Genomic DNA, 15,862 nt, shown 5'->3' with positions numbered 1-15,862 from the left:
CATTTGTGTACTTTTTTTGAGAAATAGCTATTCAGATCCTTTCCCATTTTCAATTGGATTGTTTTGAATTGTAAGAATTTTTCATATATCCTACACCCTTATATTGTTTGCAAATATTTTCTCCCATTCTGTCTTTTCCACTTTCTTGATAGTACCATTCGAAGCACTAAGTTGTTAATTGCGTTGACATCCAGTATCTCTCTTTTCATTTGTTTCTTGTGCTTCTGGTGTCCTGTGTAAGCACCTGGCCTGGTCCTACATTTTCTTCTAAGAGTTTTATAGTTTTAGCTCTTAAATTTGGGTCTTTGATCCATTTTGAGTTAATTTTTGTATATGGCGTGAGGTAGGGGACCAGCTTCATTCTTTTGTGTGTGGATTCCACTTGTCCCAACGCCATCTGTTGACAAGTTCTTCCCCCCCCCCCCCCCACTGATTATCTTGACATCTTTGCTGATCATCCGTTGGCCGTATATGCAAGAGTTTATTTCTGGATTCTCAGTTCTGTCCCACAGACCTGTATATCCTTACACCAGTGCTGCAGTGTCTTGGTTAATAGAGCCTTGTGGTGGGTTTTGAACCCTGGAAGTAAGTCCTCTAGCTTTGTTCTTTTTCAAGGTTGTTTTGAACATTCTGGGTCCTTTGCATTTCCAAATGAATTTTAGGATTGGCTTGTTAATTTCTACCAAAAGAGGGCAGCTGAGATTTTGATAGAAATTTTCTTGAGGGCAGCCTGGGTGGCTGGGCAGCCCAGGTGGCTCAGCGGTTTAGCGCCGCCTTCAGGGCATGATCCTGGAGTCCTGGGATCGAGTCCCACGTCAGGCTCCCTTGTATGGAGCCTGCTTCTCCCTCTGCCTGTGTCTCTGCCTCTCTCTCTCTCTGTATGTCTTTATGAATTAAAAAAAAATAAAATCTTAAAAAAAATGAAGTGATGATGTGATTTTTGTCCTTTATGCTGTTGATATGGTGTATTATGTCAATCGTCCATATTTTGAACCACCCTTGCATTCATGGGATAAATCCCACTTGGTCATGAAATATAATTCTTTTTATTGCATTTGGGTTGCTAATATTTTTCAATTCCATTGACCTAATTGGCTAGTATTCTATTAAGGATTTTGTGTCTATATTCATAAGAGATAGTGTATACTTTTCTTATGTCTTTGTCTGGCTTTGGTATCAGAGTAGTACTGGCCTCATAGTTGAGTTGGGAAATATTCCTTCCTCTTCTGTATCTTAGAAGAGTTTATGAAAGATTTGTGTTAATTCTTTAAACATTTGCTGGTATTCACCAGTGAAGTCATTTGGTCCTGGACTTTTCCTTGTGAATTTTTTTTTTAACTAATTTGTTATCTTTACTTATTGTAGATCTGTTTAGATTTCCTGTTCTTCCTTGAGTCTGTTTCAGTAGTTTCTATATTTTTAGGAATTTGTCCATTGCATATAGATTTTTGGTTGTGATTTGTTGACATAGAGTTTAGAGTATTCCTTGGTAATTCTTTTTATGTCTGTAAGGTTGCTGGCAATGTCTCTTCTTTCATTCCTGATCTTAGAAATCTGAATGTTCTCTTACTTTCTAAATTTTCTTGGCCAGTCTAGCTAAAGGCTTATCAGTTTTACTGATCTATTCAAAACCAAACTTTTGTTGATTTTTCTCTGTTTTTCATTGTTTTATTAGTTTCCACTCTAATCTTTATTACTTACTTTGGATTGCCTTGGGTTTAGTTTTCTTTCTTTATAGTTTCTTAAGATAGAAGATTATCTTATTGATTTGAGGTCTAGCTTCTTTTTCATATAGGTGTTTACAACTGTAAGTTTTCATCTAAGCACTGTTTTAGCTTCATTGCATAAGTTTTGGATATGTTTGTTTCATCTTTACCTACAAGTATTTTCTGACTTCTTTTGAACTTCTTTTTTTTTTTTTCTTTTTCTTTTTTTTTTTTTTTTTTTCTTTTGAACTTCTTTTGCTCACTGATTTTTCAGGAGTTAGTCTAATTTCCACATACTTGTTAATTTCCCAAAATTTGTTCTGTTATTTGATTTTTAATTTCATTCCATGTGGCTAAAGAATGCATTGTGTATTATTTCAGTCCTTTGAAATGTAAGACTTATTTTATATATGTGCTATCCTGGAGAATGTTCCTTGTGCACTTGAAGAACTGTGTTCTGTTGTTGGGTGTTCTGTAGGTATGTGTTAGGGCAAGGTGATTCTAGTGTTGTTTACATCATCTTTTTCCTTTTGACCTTCAACCCAGTTGTTCTGTCCATTGTTGAAAGTGGGGTATTGCTGTCTCCAACCATTGTTCTTGAATTTTCTGTTTCTCCTTTCCATCTGTCAGTTTTATTTCATGTGATTTGGGGCTCTGTTGTTAAGTGCATATGTGTTTATACTGTTATTTTTTCCTGATAGATTGACCCTTCTATAACATGGCCTTCTCTGTCTCTAGTAACAGATTTTATCTTTTTTTTAAAAAAAGATTTTTTGTTTATTAATGAGAGACACAGAGAAAGAGAGAGAGAGGCGGAGACACAGGCAGAGGGAGAAGCAGGCTCCATGAAGGGAGCCCAATGTGGGACTCGATTCTGGGTCTCCAGGATCAGGCCCTGGGCTGAAGGCGGCACTAAACCACTAAGCCACCCGGGCTGCCCCAGATTTTGTCTTAAAGACTTTCTTGTATGGTATCCGTATACCCTGTGGTTGTTGTTTGCATGGTATATCTTCTTCCATCCTTGTACTTTCGTTCTGATTCTAACATGTTCCTTGGAGACAGCATGTGGCTGATCATGGCTTTTAATCTGTTCTGCTGATCTCTAACTCAGAGTGCATTATATAGTCCATTTACCTTTAATGTAATTACCGATAAGGGAAGATTTACGTCTGACATTTTTCAGTTTTTCTACACGTCTTTTTTCCTCTTTTCTCCATTGTGTGTGTGTGTGTGTGTGTGTGTGTGTGTGTGTGTGTGTGTTAGATGGATGTATTTACTGAATTCCCTTGTCTTTAACTGAGTTTTTGTATTTGGGGGAATTCTTTAGTGTTTGCTCTGAAGATTCCAAAATGAACAAGTGAATACAGTCTAGTTTGGCTTCATACCAGAGTCTACAAAAGCCCTATTCTAATGTAGGTCTGTTCCCTCCCGGACCCTTTGTGCTATTTTGTCATCCAAATTACATCTTTATAGATTATATTTTAGATAATATAATGTGGCAACTCTGGAAATCAGATCCTCCTCCACCACAATTTGTTGCTGTTATTTGTATCTTTTCGGGACTAATTCTGTAAAGATCTATATTCTTTGTCATGTTTGGTGACTAAAATCTGTTTGATTAGTTTAGTGATCAGCTAATGATTGGACAGAGACTTCTTTAAATGCTTTGATCCAAGAAGGCTTGTTGCACGTTGGGCACACCTTGAACACTCAGCCAAGCAGTTGCCAACTCTGCCTTAGCTCACACTTCCTGCTCGTTCAAGGCCTCAAGTTCAGCCAGAGGGGAGAGCTAAGTACTCTTCATGAGATTTTTCACTAGCCTCTTCTTTGGCCAAGTAGATGTTTCCATTGTAGGCAGCTGCGTTGTTAAACAGTATCCCTGATCATTCTCAATAGACCCACACTGAGCCAGTTGAGTCAAGCCAGAAGAAAAGACAAGCCTGGCAAATGGCTTTTTTCTAGGCACCAGCCAGATAATTCCAATTGTGACAAGTCTCCAAGGGTGGGGCTTTGGGGTGCTCCACACCCAGTGTTTATTCCATCACTACTGTGGCTGTGAGGCTGTGTTATAAAGGCCACTGCAGATCTGGAGAGAGGGAGTGGGAAGAGCCAACTTGAAATGCCACAAGGTTTGCCCTTCCCACCAAGATTCAGACATTTTTCTAGCATAAGCCTCCTTGGATTGCTTTGGGTCTTTGGTTAATTTCCAGAGTTTGAAAATGTTAATTTTGTCGTATTCCCCGTGTTCTGTGGCATTTGGAGCAGTCTGAATTGCTGGTGGGACAGCCCTTCCTAGCCCTTTCCTATTGGACGGTCCTCCAGCAGATGTGCTTGTACACACAGTTTTCTTTCATGGCCACAGGTGTTTGTGGGCCAAGTCCCCAGGACGAAGTGTGGAGTCCAGCAATGGTGTAGGTGCCAACTTGATAGGTGCTGTGGAGCCTCTTTGCTTGCTTTCCTAGGAGCCATATGTGAGGATGCTGACTTCCAGAACCCTCCCTCCCTGCCTCCTTTGGTGTGGTGGCCCCAAAAAGCTGGCATCTCCACTCAACCTATCTCTTAGAAGTGAGCTGTCAAAAGGAGTGTTTTTTTTCATATGGTGAAGCGCTCATTGTTGCTCCTTTTCTGTGAGTCATGTGTCTGTATTCTTTGCTTATTTTCCTCTTGGCTTATTGGCTCATTTAAGTTGTAGGAGCTCTTTGTTCATTAAGAGAACTAGCTCCGTGTGACAAGTTGCAAATATTTCCTGGCTGCTGACTTTGCTAGTGTTTTGCCGTGTGGATTTTTCACGTGTCTGAGTCTTAGCAGCCCCCCAGGCCTTCTGCATTCTGTGTCCCATCCCCATTTAAAGAGTATATTTTTAAAATTCTTATGTTTCTTTTGGTATTTTTTTGGGTTTAATTTCCACATTTAAATCACTGATGTCTTTATCACTTATTTTGATATAAATTATGACCCAGGAAACCCAGTTCCTCTTTCAAATAGCTGCCAAGCTGTGTCATCCATTTCTTGACAAATGAGTATTTCTTTTGAGATGGGGAGCACCGCCCTTCCCTTACATCCACACCCACGGACAGTGATTCTCTTCCACCCCATCAGCTCGCTGTACCATTGTGATTACTATAGTTTTGGGCTATGTTTTTACACCAGAGACCTCTTTCTGTTCACTTTGAGGCAGTTAGACAACAAGAGGTGCAAGGGGTGGGGCAGGGAGGGCATTCTGTGAAATTTACTCAGGCCCAATTTGTCTGCGTCACATCTTTTCATGCCTCTGTACAAGTGTTTCCTAAGAGACAGTGCAAGTTTGTGTGCTTCTGGCCAGTGGGGGAGAGAGCCTGCCGGCACAGGTGCAGCCCCACACCCCCCACTGCCAGCTCTGAGGCAGCCTGTGGGGGCAGACCCCACCAAGAGACCCCTGGCCCAAGGGGTGGGACAGGACAAGGCTCCTGGCAGCTGCACACCAACAGGCCCAGGATCAAGCCAGGAAGGACAGATCAGAAGGACTTTGTGCTACAGGAAGGGAGCTCATCATCTCCGTGTTATCCTGGGCTTGTAGAGCGGGTCCTGTGTGGCTCAGGGTGCACCAGGGAGCAGAGCATGGCCCTGACAGGAGGGTATGGAGGTGGGAAGAGCAGATGGGCAGTTGTCCTCAGGCTGAGGTGCCTCCCAAGGCCACTCTGAGTGATGGTGGTTGCGGAGCAGCAAGCAGAGAGTTCCTGTCAGGGTGGGTGATGTGGGGAGCAGCAGGGGGCAGGGCTGGCAGGATCAGATCCCCCATGTGGGGCTGAGAGCCATGGGGGTTCAAGGGGAGCATGGCACAGAGGGGAGCCGCCGTCCCTGTCCAGAGCAGACTGGCTGGGGCTGGCTGGGAGTGGTAGAGGAACGACAGGTGGGAGGATTGGCAAGGCCCAGTTGGATGGACCATTACAGAAATGGGGTATCACAGTTAGAATTAGCTAACTCCAGGTGGCAGTGGCTGGTAAACAAGGACTTATGTATGCTTCTGTCATGAAAAGCCCTAAGGTGGGTGCCCCAAGCTGGTGAGAAGCCACCATGGTGCCACTGGGGCCTCCTCTCTTCCTGGCATCAGTCCATAGGGCCTCCATCCCCAAGGCTACCTCTTGGTCCAAGCTGGCTGCTGGGGCTCCAGCCATCACAGGGTATGGAGAAGGAAGGGGAGGGTATGTGCCTTCATTTCTTGTGAGGAGCCTTTTCAGGAGTCCCTCATGGGAAAGAAAGACACAAACACTGCTCATGTTGCCTTGGTTACAAGCAGTGTCCAGCTGCCCAGAAAGCAGAAAATGCTGTCTTTTGTCCAGCTCCCAGCAGCTCTTATGTCCAGGCAAGAGGGTGAACAGAACCACCCTCAGCCGGCTGCTCTGAAGAGGTCTTCATAGGGCTGTCTGGGATGGAGTGGGACATGCATCCTGGAGTTATCACCTGCTGTGGGGGAGGAGGTCCCCCATGGACCTGTGTGCCACTGTGTCTACAGATGACCATCCCTACATCCTGAGAATGACCTACTTGAGTCCTGCCCTCCCTCCCCCAGCTGTTACCACCTGCTGCCCCTGGGTGCCTCAGGCCGTATGTCCAGCCTCACCCTCCCCATGTAAATGCCACGCCCTTCAGGAAGCCTGACCTGATCCCCCCAGTAGCGTAGGAAGGTCTGAGTCACAGTTCCCAGAGCTGAGTGACAGTTTCCAGAGCCATGTGAACCTCAAGTGGCCCAGGGCAGCAACCTGGGGACTCCACATTAGACCCTGGGTGCCACTTCGGGATGAGGGACTGACCCCTCAGGCTGGCTTATGAGGTCACAAGGGATTAACTGCAGGTGAGGGAGGAGGAACAGGAGGCGCACAGACAGTGGCTGGTCGTGGTTGGCGGCACTGGTAGGCCCCGGGAGGACTGTGTGGCTAAGGAGGCCACAGAGGAGCCGTCTACTGCCCTGGGGGTGGAGGCCACGTGGATGGGGGTGTGGTGGCGGTGGCTGGGGGGAGCCAGGACAGCAGTGAGGCCTGGGGATGGGCAGTGAGGTGGGCAGGTGTGCAGATGCGGGGGAGGGGGCTGGGGAGCAAAGGAACAGCAGCAGAACAGCGAGCAGTGGGGCAGGGCAGGGCATGGCTCAGGTGGACGAGCTGGTGAAGAGACCCATGGAGACAGCGAGTGGGGACCGTGTTTGGGGGACCTGGCTTGGAAGGGGGCAGCCCGAGGCCACACAGGGTGGAGCAGGAGGGTGTGGACACTGCCTGCAGGAAGAGAGGGTGAGGAGGGCAGGCGCCCTGCGGGTTGGGCGTCGGTGGCGAGTGGCTGGAGCTGGCAGTGGAGGGGCAGGGGGCCATGGAGACAGGGAAGTGGATACAGTGGGCGTGGCAGCAGGCTGCTGGCCAGGTGAGTGTCCCTGGAGGGCGAGGCCCAGGTGGTGCAGGTAGGCAGGAAAGCCAGCAAAGCTGCCAGGGTGGCAGGTATGCAAGCAGCCCCATGTCCCTTCTCCCCTCCTTAGGAGTTAAGTCACCACCAGCTGTAAAAACTACATTTCCCAGCCTCCCTTGGCTAGGAGCGGTCATGTGACTAACCTTGATCAGTGAGTTGTGAGCAACTGTGTTAGGTGGGCTCCTGGGAAGGTGCCTTAAAAGGCAAAGGGGTGTACCCCTCTTCTCCTATCCACCTATTTGCTTCCTGGAATGGGGATGTGATGGCCGGAGAGTTGCCCTGCATCTGGGTCTGTGAGGATGGAGACCAGCCCAGGGATGCTGTAGCAGACAGTGGGATGGATGAGGGTTTCCAAGGACCCTGTAGGTGTCATAGCTGCCTGGGGCTGCGAGCCGCCGGATTTCCCTCACACAAGAGAACATGAATACTCCTCCAATGTGTCTTCATTTGGATTTTCTCTTTCATGCAGCCAAAGCCAATCCTAATAAAAAGGCACCACAGAGCGCCAGCCGGGGCTGGGCAGGGCTGAGTGGTGTGGGGACTGGCATCATGGGCAGAGAGCTCTGCCTGTCTGGGCTCAGCTGTTCCCGGGCAAGAGCTGGGGTCAGTGGGTGAGGGGAGCGCCCCCAGCAAGGCCTCCAGGGAGTCCTGTATTTGTCTGGGCTCATATCAACAGGGCCTGTGCCTTGCTGGGCAGGAGACAGACATGACAGGCTGTGTTCTGGGATGATGGGAGGATGTGGCCTGCAGCCAGGACTGGCCCAAGGAGCCTGAGGAGGGACCACCGTCCCAGAGTGCACTTGGATCCTGCCCGAACTCCACAGTGGGACCCCATGGTGGGTGGGGGGCCATGCAGAGAGGCTGGGAGAACCAGCACTCACCTCTGCCTCTAGCTCAGGCCTGGAGTGCCCAGGCCTGGAGGTCTGAGCACCGCGGAGGCACTGAGCCAACTCCCAGGGCGGCTGTACCGGGTCCCCCTAGTGCTCTCCTCCTTGCCCTCGAGGGCTGTGAGGCAGCAGGGCCCTGAGCCCAGCAAGATGGGCTTGGGCTGATGGGCTGGCCTTCTCTGGCCTGTCCTCCCCAGCTCCCAGGAAGGGGACGCCTGTCCTCCCCAGCGCCCAGGAAAGGGATGCCTATCCTCCCCAGCTCCCAGGAAAGGGATGCCTATCCTCCCCAGCTCCCAGGAAAGGGATGCCTATCCTCCCCAGCGTCCAGGAAGTGGGTGCCTGTCCTCCCCAGCTCCCAGGAAGGGGACGCCTGTCCTCCCCAGCGCCCAGGAAGTGGGCGCCTGTCCTCCCCACCTCCCAGGAAGGGGACGCCTGTCCTCCCCACCTCCCAGGAAGGGGACGCCTGTCCTCCCCACCTCCCAGGAAGGGGACGCCTGTCCTCCCCACCTCCCAGGAAGGGGACGCCTGTCCTCCCCAGCGCCCAGGAGGGGACACTTGTCCTCCCCAGCGCCCAGGAAGTGGGTGCCTGTCCTCCCCAGCTCCCAGGAAGTGGGCACCTGTCCTCCCCAGCTCCCAGGAAGTGTAGGCTGTGGCTTTCTGGCTTTCTGGCTACCTGGCAGCCCCTCCAGCCAGCTGGGCTAAGTGCACACTAATGCTCATGATTCAGTATTAGGCCCAGAGCCCTCTGGAACTTTATGGAGCTCTGGGTCTACTCTGTCAGCTGTCTATCCCCTGGGTGCCTGGCCTCCGTGGCGAGACCTAGAGTGTCCGCACCATCTCCACATCTCCCATTGGATTCAGCAGATTTGAGCCCTCCCCTCCCTGCCGCAATGGCCATGCTGAGCTCTGCCAGCGGGAAGCCCTGCTCTGGGGGCTGACCACCCGGCACGGCTACTTGGCACAAAGCGTCCTGGTGCCAGGGCTGTGCAGGTGCACAGCAGAGTGGGGGCGGCAGGTGGGGTGGCCCCGGAGGGGAAGGCCAGCTGCAGCAGTGGGCAGGGTGGTCCTGGCCGCCTCTACACCCCACCCCACCCGGCTGCCCGATGGGCGCCGTGGGGGCTGCCCCTCAGCGGCCCTGCACCTGCTAGTGACGGTGAAGCCAATGAGGGCTCTGTCTACTCCTGCCTCGCTCCCCAGCTCGCCCTCAGCCCTCCCTGGACTGGACAGTGGCCCGCTACCCGGCAGGGACAAGCTCCGAGGGCTCCGTGGCTCCTGGCACACGGACGGGGGCCATACGCCTAGGGAAGGCCCCCCCCCGGGCGCAGCCAGCTTCCACCGCAGCGCAGGGCCCCGGAGCGCCGGGCATCCTGCTCCACCCAAGTGCCCAGAGCGGTGCCGCGGGGCCCTCTCATCCCAGGCTCCCGCCCGCCGCCTCTCCCCTCCCGGTTGTCAGGGCGCCCGGAGCCGGTGGGGCGCACGGCCGCGAGTCGTCGTCGGAGGAGAGGTGTGGGCTCAGGGCCAGAGCGCTGGGCGCCCCGGGGCCTGGCTTGCGGGCAGCTCCGGCGCTCTGGGCCGAGCCGCTCAGCCCGGGGAGCCGCCCGGGGTCATCCCTGCCGGGCCTGGGGGCTCCCGTGTCCGACGCGAGCCGCCCGCCCGGTGCTCTGGGTGCGGCGGCCCTGGTGGGCGCCCGGGGGGCCGTGCTGCTCCCAGCCCCGTCCCCCGCCCGGCTCGGTCCCCCCCCCCCCCCGGGCTTCCCTAAGGCTGCGCGGAGGGGGAAAGGGCGTCCCTGAAGGCCCGGGTCGGGAGGGGGAAGGGGAGACGCGGGACCGGGACGCTAGGACAGCAGCCGCAGCGGCCCAGCCCGGGGCGCGGGGGTGGGGGTGGGGGTGGGGGTGGGGGTGGGGCAGGCGCCCTCGGAGGGCGCAATCCGGCCACGCGACCCCCAGCCGGGGGGCGCGCGGGGTCCGACAGCCCGGGGCGCCTCGGCGCGGCAGCGCGGAGCCTGAGGGGACGCAGTGCAGCCTCCTGCGGTTTATTGATTGAGTAAAGTTCAGCAAAGTGCTTCGGCGCGGCCGAGCCCGGCCCGACGCGTACAGCCGTTCATAAACGTAAAACTCTCCTGCGGCAACCCGCTGTCTACAGAGCGCCCAGCGGAGGCCTCCGCAGCCGGGCCCGGGCCGCCGCGCTCAGAGGTGCGGCGCGTAGAAGGCGGGCGCGCCGTAGGTCTGTGAGCCCAGCACGAAGGGCGACAGCACCGCGGGGCTGGACAGGAAGGGCAGCTGCGCGGCGCACACCAGGCCGCCGGGGCCGTGCGCCGGGTACCCCGCGGGGCCGTGCATGGCGAGCGGCGCGCCCATGGGCGGAGACGGGCTGAGCGGGCTGAGGCCTCCGGGCAGCCCGGCCCCCGGGCCCGCGCCGGGTCCCGGAGCCCCGCCGCCGCCGGTCGGGGCGCTCGTGTCGGCGCCCGGGTTCTGCTTCTTCCACTTGGTGCGCCGGTTCTGGAACCAGATCTTCACCTGCGTCTCGGTGAGGCTTAGCGACAGCGCCAGGTTGAGGCGCTCGCACACCGACAGGTAGCGGGTCGCCTTGAACTTGTTCTCCAGAGCCACCAGCTGCTCGTAGGTGAAGGCGGTGCGCGCGCGCCGCGGCTTCCCGGACTTGGAGTCGGAGCCCGTGCGCTTCCGCTTGGGCTTGGAGGCCGCGGCCGCGCCCTGAGGGGGGGTCCCCGCGCCCCCTGCCGCCGCCGCCGCCGCCGCCGCCGCCGCCGAGGCTCCGGGCGGGCCCGGGGCTCCGGGCGAGCTCCCGCGGGGGCCGGGGGCTGCCGCCTCCTCCACCGCGCTGGGGGGCGCCTCCGCCTCGGCCGCGCCCGGGCAGCCCGACCCGCGGGCCGCGAGGCCGCCGCCGCCTCCCCGCGCCTCCTCCGCGCCGCGCGCCGTCCCCGCGTCGGGAGCCCCGTCCTCGTCGTCGTCGTCGTCGGGCGCCTCGTCCCCGCTGTCCGCGCTCGGGCTGCGGCCGCCGCCGCCGCTGCTGTAGCCGCCGGCCTCGGCCTCGTCCGCCTTGTAGGGGTCGCCGGCGTCTGCGGGCGAGCGGGCCGGGAGGACACACAGTTAGGACGCGGCGCCCTGCCCGCGCTCGGCCCGCGCTCCCCCGCCCCGGGAAGGGGCCCCCCTCCTGCTCCGCGGCTCCTCTCGGGGATCGGCTCCCTCCCCGCTTCCTCCGGGGCGGGGTCGTCCCCGGTCCCTCGCCCCGTCCCTCCGCGCCTCCCTCCCCGGCCCGCCTCTTCCCGCCGCTCCGAGCCTCCCGCAGCAGGTCTCCCCGGGCCGGGCCGGCAGGGCCGCGGGTTTACCGCGGGCTGAGAGCTCCGATCGATCCGCGGGGCAGATACAAACTTAATTAAACTCATTTTGTGTAATGTACAAACTAGTTAACGGCCATTTAATTTATTTCGGCGTATATTACCCTCCAATTACGGAAAGGCGTGGACCGGCCAATTACCGGGCATTTGAGAGCCTGCTGCCAGCGGCCAGTGGTGGGGCTGGACCGGCTGCAGGGAGGGGACTTCGGGAGACCCAACTGGCTGCCCTGGCCCCCGATTCCAGCTCCAGCCGCCGGTCCCGGCTTCGCAGCCTTCCCCACTCGGTGGAAAGCCCCGCCAACCTGGGTCCTACCGGAGGCTCTGGCCTGCAGGTTCCGGCCTGGGCAGTGCTAGGTCGGGGGCTGTCCCGGCTAGGCCCAATCTTAGCAGCAGCCCCAACCGTCCAAGCAGAGGCCCCTGAGGTGGCTGCATTTCTAGCCTGGAAAATTTGGAAGGCAGGCTATCCTACGCAGGGCCTGGCAGCGCGTCTATAACGACCGTACCCCCACAGGTGGTGGCACCACTAGGAGAAAAGCCAGGGCATGTGCCCAGCATGGTGCTACCCAGTCCGGCTCCAAGGCCCCAACTGTTGAGTCAGGTTGGCATCAAGAACCTCGTGAATAAATGTCAAACTGGGTGCTAGCACACTTATCCAGGGCACCTGCAGAGGTTGCAGGGAAGTCGGCAGGGCAGATGGGCTGGCCCCCCACCCGCACCCCTTAGCAGGAGCAGGGGCTGTCCCCTAGGGGACCCTGAGAACACCTGGCCATCCAGCTTTGCCATGTCGGGAGTAGTCTGAGGAGGAAAAGGGCCTGACCTGGCTCCCTCCCTGAACCTGTGAAAGACCGGGCCTTCCGCTCGGATGGGCCCCCAAGCTGGTGGAGGCTCTGGGTGGAGACTCTGGGTGGAGAACCCTGGCTAGGCCAAAAGCGGGAAGGGTTCCCCTCCAGCCAGCCTGGGTTTGCCCTTCCTTCACGTCAACCCCACCTGGAGCTGGCGAGCCCAGGCACCCCAGGCCCCTCTGCCCCAGCACAGCGGCCCCAGCTCTGTCCACCCTGCACTCCCGTCCCTGCTCCTGCTCCGCAGAGGGACTGGGAAGTTGCAGGGAGGAAGGGCCGGAGGAGGGGGCACCAAAAGCAATCAGGAGCCGGTCGAATGCAATTCTCGATCAATAGCGGCCCCTAATAAGTGTAATAGGTTTTAATCGAGTAATTATCCGAATTTTGACCCTATAATTTAGATGTTCGGGGGGAGTTTGCAAGGTGCTTGAAAGAGATATGCATGCTGCCGTAATGGGATATCGACCGGGCCGGGGGCGCGGGCCGCCCCATTACCGGCCGCTTTCCGCCGCTAAGCACATTTCCCCTTAACTGTAATCGAAGGGATTTAATTGTTTTTCCAGAGATAACCAGCGTTTTGTCACAATTAGTCTGATTTGTCCAAAAAAAAAAAAAAAAAAAAAAAGGAGAAGGAGGAAAGAGGGAGGGAGGCCTCGGGCGGCCGCGGTGGGGGCGGGGAGGTCACGGGCCCGCCGCCTCGCAGGTCCCCTCCTCCTCTGGCACCAACTGCCTTCCAAGGCCGGCCCTGCAGCCCCGAAGCCCCGGGACCGGCCCGGGCGGAGCCATCCCGGGAGGCGCGGCACGGGCCCCGGAGTCCGGGTCGGACGGAGCCCCGCGCGCTGCGAACTTTGCACCGAGCCTCGGCACACCGCCGGCCCGGCTCGCCGAGGGGCCCGGGAGCGTGAACGCATAGATGCGGCCCGTCTCCCGGCTCCCGCGACCGGAGCGGGCCGCGTCCTACTCACGCGGCGGCTCAGCTCCGGCGGCGGCTCCAGCTCCTCCTCCCGCGGCGGCGAGGGCGCGGCGCTCCAGCTCCTCTGCGCGCGGCGGGCGTCCCGGGGCAGCGGGGGCCGGGGCGCACGGGGCCGGGGCGCACGGGGCGCACGCGGCGGGCGCCACGGGGCCCAGAAGCACACAGCGGCGTCTTCTGCTGTTGAACTTGTTGGGGTCCAGAATGTCCAGCACCGAGAAGGAGGTGGGGCGCGGCGGCGGGCCAGGCCGGGCCGCCCCGGCCCCTTCGGGCGCCGCGGGCACCGTGTCGCTGGCGGCGAGCGGCGGGGGCCCGGCCCGCGGGAAGGCGGGCAGCTCGGCGCGCCCGTCCATGGAGTCCCGGGCGGCGGCGGCGGCGGCGGCGGCGGGCGCGGGCGGTGCGGGCCCCGGGCCGGGCCCGGGCGGCGGCGGCTGCAGCGCCGGGCCGTCCCCGGGAGCCGCCGAGCCGCTGGCGCTCATGCCGGCCTCCCGCCGCTCCGGCCGCGCGGGCCCCGGCGGCTACTGGGCTCCCATCCCCGGCGGCCCTGGCGCCGCCGCACGATCTGGCGCAGGCGGCCGCGGCCCCGCCGGCTCTCGGCGCCGTGCCCCGCGCTCCGCCGCTGCTGCCCGGCGCTGCCTCCGCCGCCGCCTCAGGCGCCCGCCGCGCCCGGCCCGCGCATTTATGGCGGCCCCGCCGGCGGCGCCCACGCGCCCACACGCCGCACACACGTGCGCCCGCAGGCGGCCGCGGGGCTCCGCCGCCCTCGTTAGCGCGCGCGCCTAATTGGTTGCGAACGGCCCCGGGCGGAGGAGGCGGGCCCCGCGCGGGACACACGGACGGAGCCCCGGGCCCGACCGACAGACGCTCAGCCGGGAGCCCGAGTGCGGGCCGCCGGCGGCTGTCGCGGTCGGCGGCGCGTCGCTGCGCCTCCGCTGGTCCAGAAACGGTGCGCTGCGTCCTGGGCGGAGGGGGAGGAGACAGCCCTGGCTTTTAAATAATTGCGGGATCAATCGGCGGAGGGGCCGCGGAGGCCCCGGGGCGCACGGGCGGGCGAGCGCTAAGACTCGGCCGGGACATCCCGGCGCGGGACGCGGCGCCCACGCGGCCCCTCCTCGGCCTGCAGGCGCGCGGTCCCGGCCCTCGGGCGGCCCCTCGGCGGCTGGGGCCGGGGTGGGGGAGGTCGTGGGCACACTCTGGTGTCTTCCGCGCGGTCCGTGCACCTCGGTCGCGCCTCTCCGGGTCGCTCCTCTCGGGGCCTCCTCTCGCGGCTCTGTCCCTGCGGCCCCTCCCGCTCCCGCCCCCTTCGCGTCGTCAAACTGGGGCCCGGCCCTGTGTCCCCGCGAGGGGCGGGGCCGGAGGCCCCTGGGTCGCTCATTAGTAGTGGTATCGAAAATGAGGGAGGCTGGACGGCCCTCCCGCCCCCGCCCCCGCCCCCGCCCCCAATCGGGGACCGAGGAAGCGTACGGACAGCAGGCGGCCTACGTACAGATCGATACGCTTCAGGTAGGGGGACACATGGCGGCAAACTCCTGCACCCCCGCGCGCGGAGACTTGAGAAGCCCCTCGGTCCCGGTCTCTATTTGTGCATATTTATCTACAGCTGCGACTGTTTGCACCGCCCGGCCCCGGCCCTCGCCCTCGGAGGGACCGGCCAGCGTCCGCGTCCGAGGGTAAGCCCCTTGGCTGCTCTCGCAGCGCCCTTCCTGGTCCCTGCCGCTGGTGGGACCCAGGTGGGAGCCGGCGGTGGGGGCGCGCGTGCGGGGGTCTTCAGGGTGTGAGACTGTCTCTGACGGCCGTGAGTGTGCACGCAGGCGTGTGCACGAGCAGTGTGCGCGCCACCCGACACTGCGGTCCCCGGAGCCTGCTCCACACACAAGGACGGGTCCTTTGCAATTACCGCGGGCAATGATCCTTTGGAAGCAGAAATTAAAAGTTGGGAGAAATAATGGGGGACCAATCGGCTGTAATTTGGGCCAACCTCGGACATGCTGAGCCTCAGGGAGGCTGGGACTGGGGGGGAGGTAAGGCCTCCCCTCTCCCAGCCCGTCCCCTCCCCCGCACACTGGTCCATCCCGAGATTCTAATCAGACCCACAACACTGTGTCCTTCCTTGCCAGGACTTGATTATTCTTTATCTTTAAATTATAAATCACCTCTGGGGGAAGGAGGGTGGATAATCTCTCATCACAGGGAGGTAATTATCTCCTTCCCGCCCCCACCTTCCTGGCGGGACTCTTGGGCTCTCTCTGCCCCTCCCCCAGCTAAGTTTGAATATAGATGTGCACACACACACACACACACACACATATACATACACACTCATTCAGCAGCACGCGCCACATACAATCTCAGATTCATTCATGAGCACCTGGGCACACCGTGTCAGGCGCATGATTCACAAACGCATTCACCACCCTGCAGCGGGCCTCAGCAGCGCCCACCAGCTCTGTTCGGTCTTGGTTCCCTCTTTATTCTTTCCACGAGGACGGCACTCAAGGCCCCTACCTGCCCCTCTCCCACGCCAGGCATAGCACGAAGTGCCCTCGGGCAGGTCCCAAGTGCAGACCTCTGACCTGTCTCTGGGTGGCTGAGTTCCAATGTGACCTAGAGCATCACAGCCCCTCATGTGTGCTCACACTCCATGCCACACAGGGCCTGTCCCTATCTACCACCAG

At 58.7% G+C, this 15,862-nt stretch overlaps 1 protein-coding gene across 1 annotated transcript; it reads right to left on the bottom strand.

Moving 5' to 3' along the window:
• Window positions 1–10,209: 10,209 nt before the first annotated feature.
• Window positions 10,210–13,666, bottom strand: NKX1-1 (NK1 homeobox 1). Its single transcript, XM_072735232.1, has 2 exons — window positions 13,183–13,666; window positions 10,210–11,099 (listed from the first exon to the last, which is right to left on the bottom strand). The coding sequence occupies exons 1-2, from the start codon at window positions 13,664–13,666 to the stop codon at window positions 10,210–10,212; spliced, it is 1,374 nt and encodes a 457-aa protein (XP_072591333.1).
• Window positions 13,667–15,862: the final 2,196 nt, after the last annotated feature.

This window comes from Vulpes vulpes, chromosome 14 (assembly GCF_048418805.1).
Source record: "Vulpes vulpes isolate BD-2025 chromosome 14, VulVul3, whole genome shotgun sequence".
In the NCBI taxonomy this organism is placed as follows: domain Eukaryota; kingdom Metazoa; phylum Chordata; class Mammalia; order Carnivora; family Canidae; genus Vulpes; species Vulpes vulpes.
The sequence above is the reverse complement of the archived record's forward strand: the minus strand, read 5'-3'. Positions and strand labels throughout refer to the sequence as shown.

Bases quoted from the DNA above. Each gene is read 5' to 3' on its own strand.
- NKX1-1 (XM_072735232.1), bottom strand. From the start codon at position 13,666: ATGAGCGCCAGCGGCTCGGCGGCTCCCGGGGACGGCCCGGCGCTGCAG. The intron at 11,100-13,182 runs GTGAGTAGGACG...GCTCGCCCGCAG, and splicing joins CGCCGGAGCTGAGCCGCCGC to ACGCCGGCGACCCCTACAAG.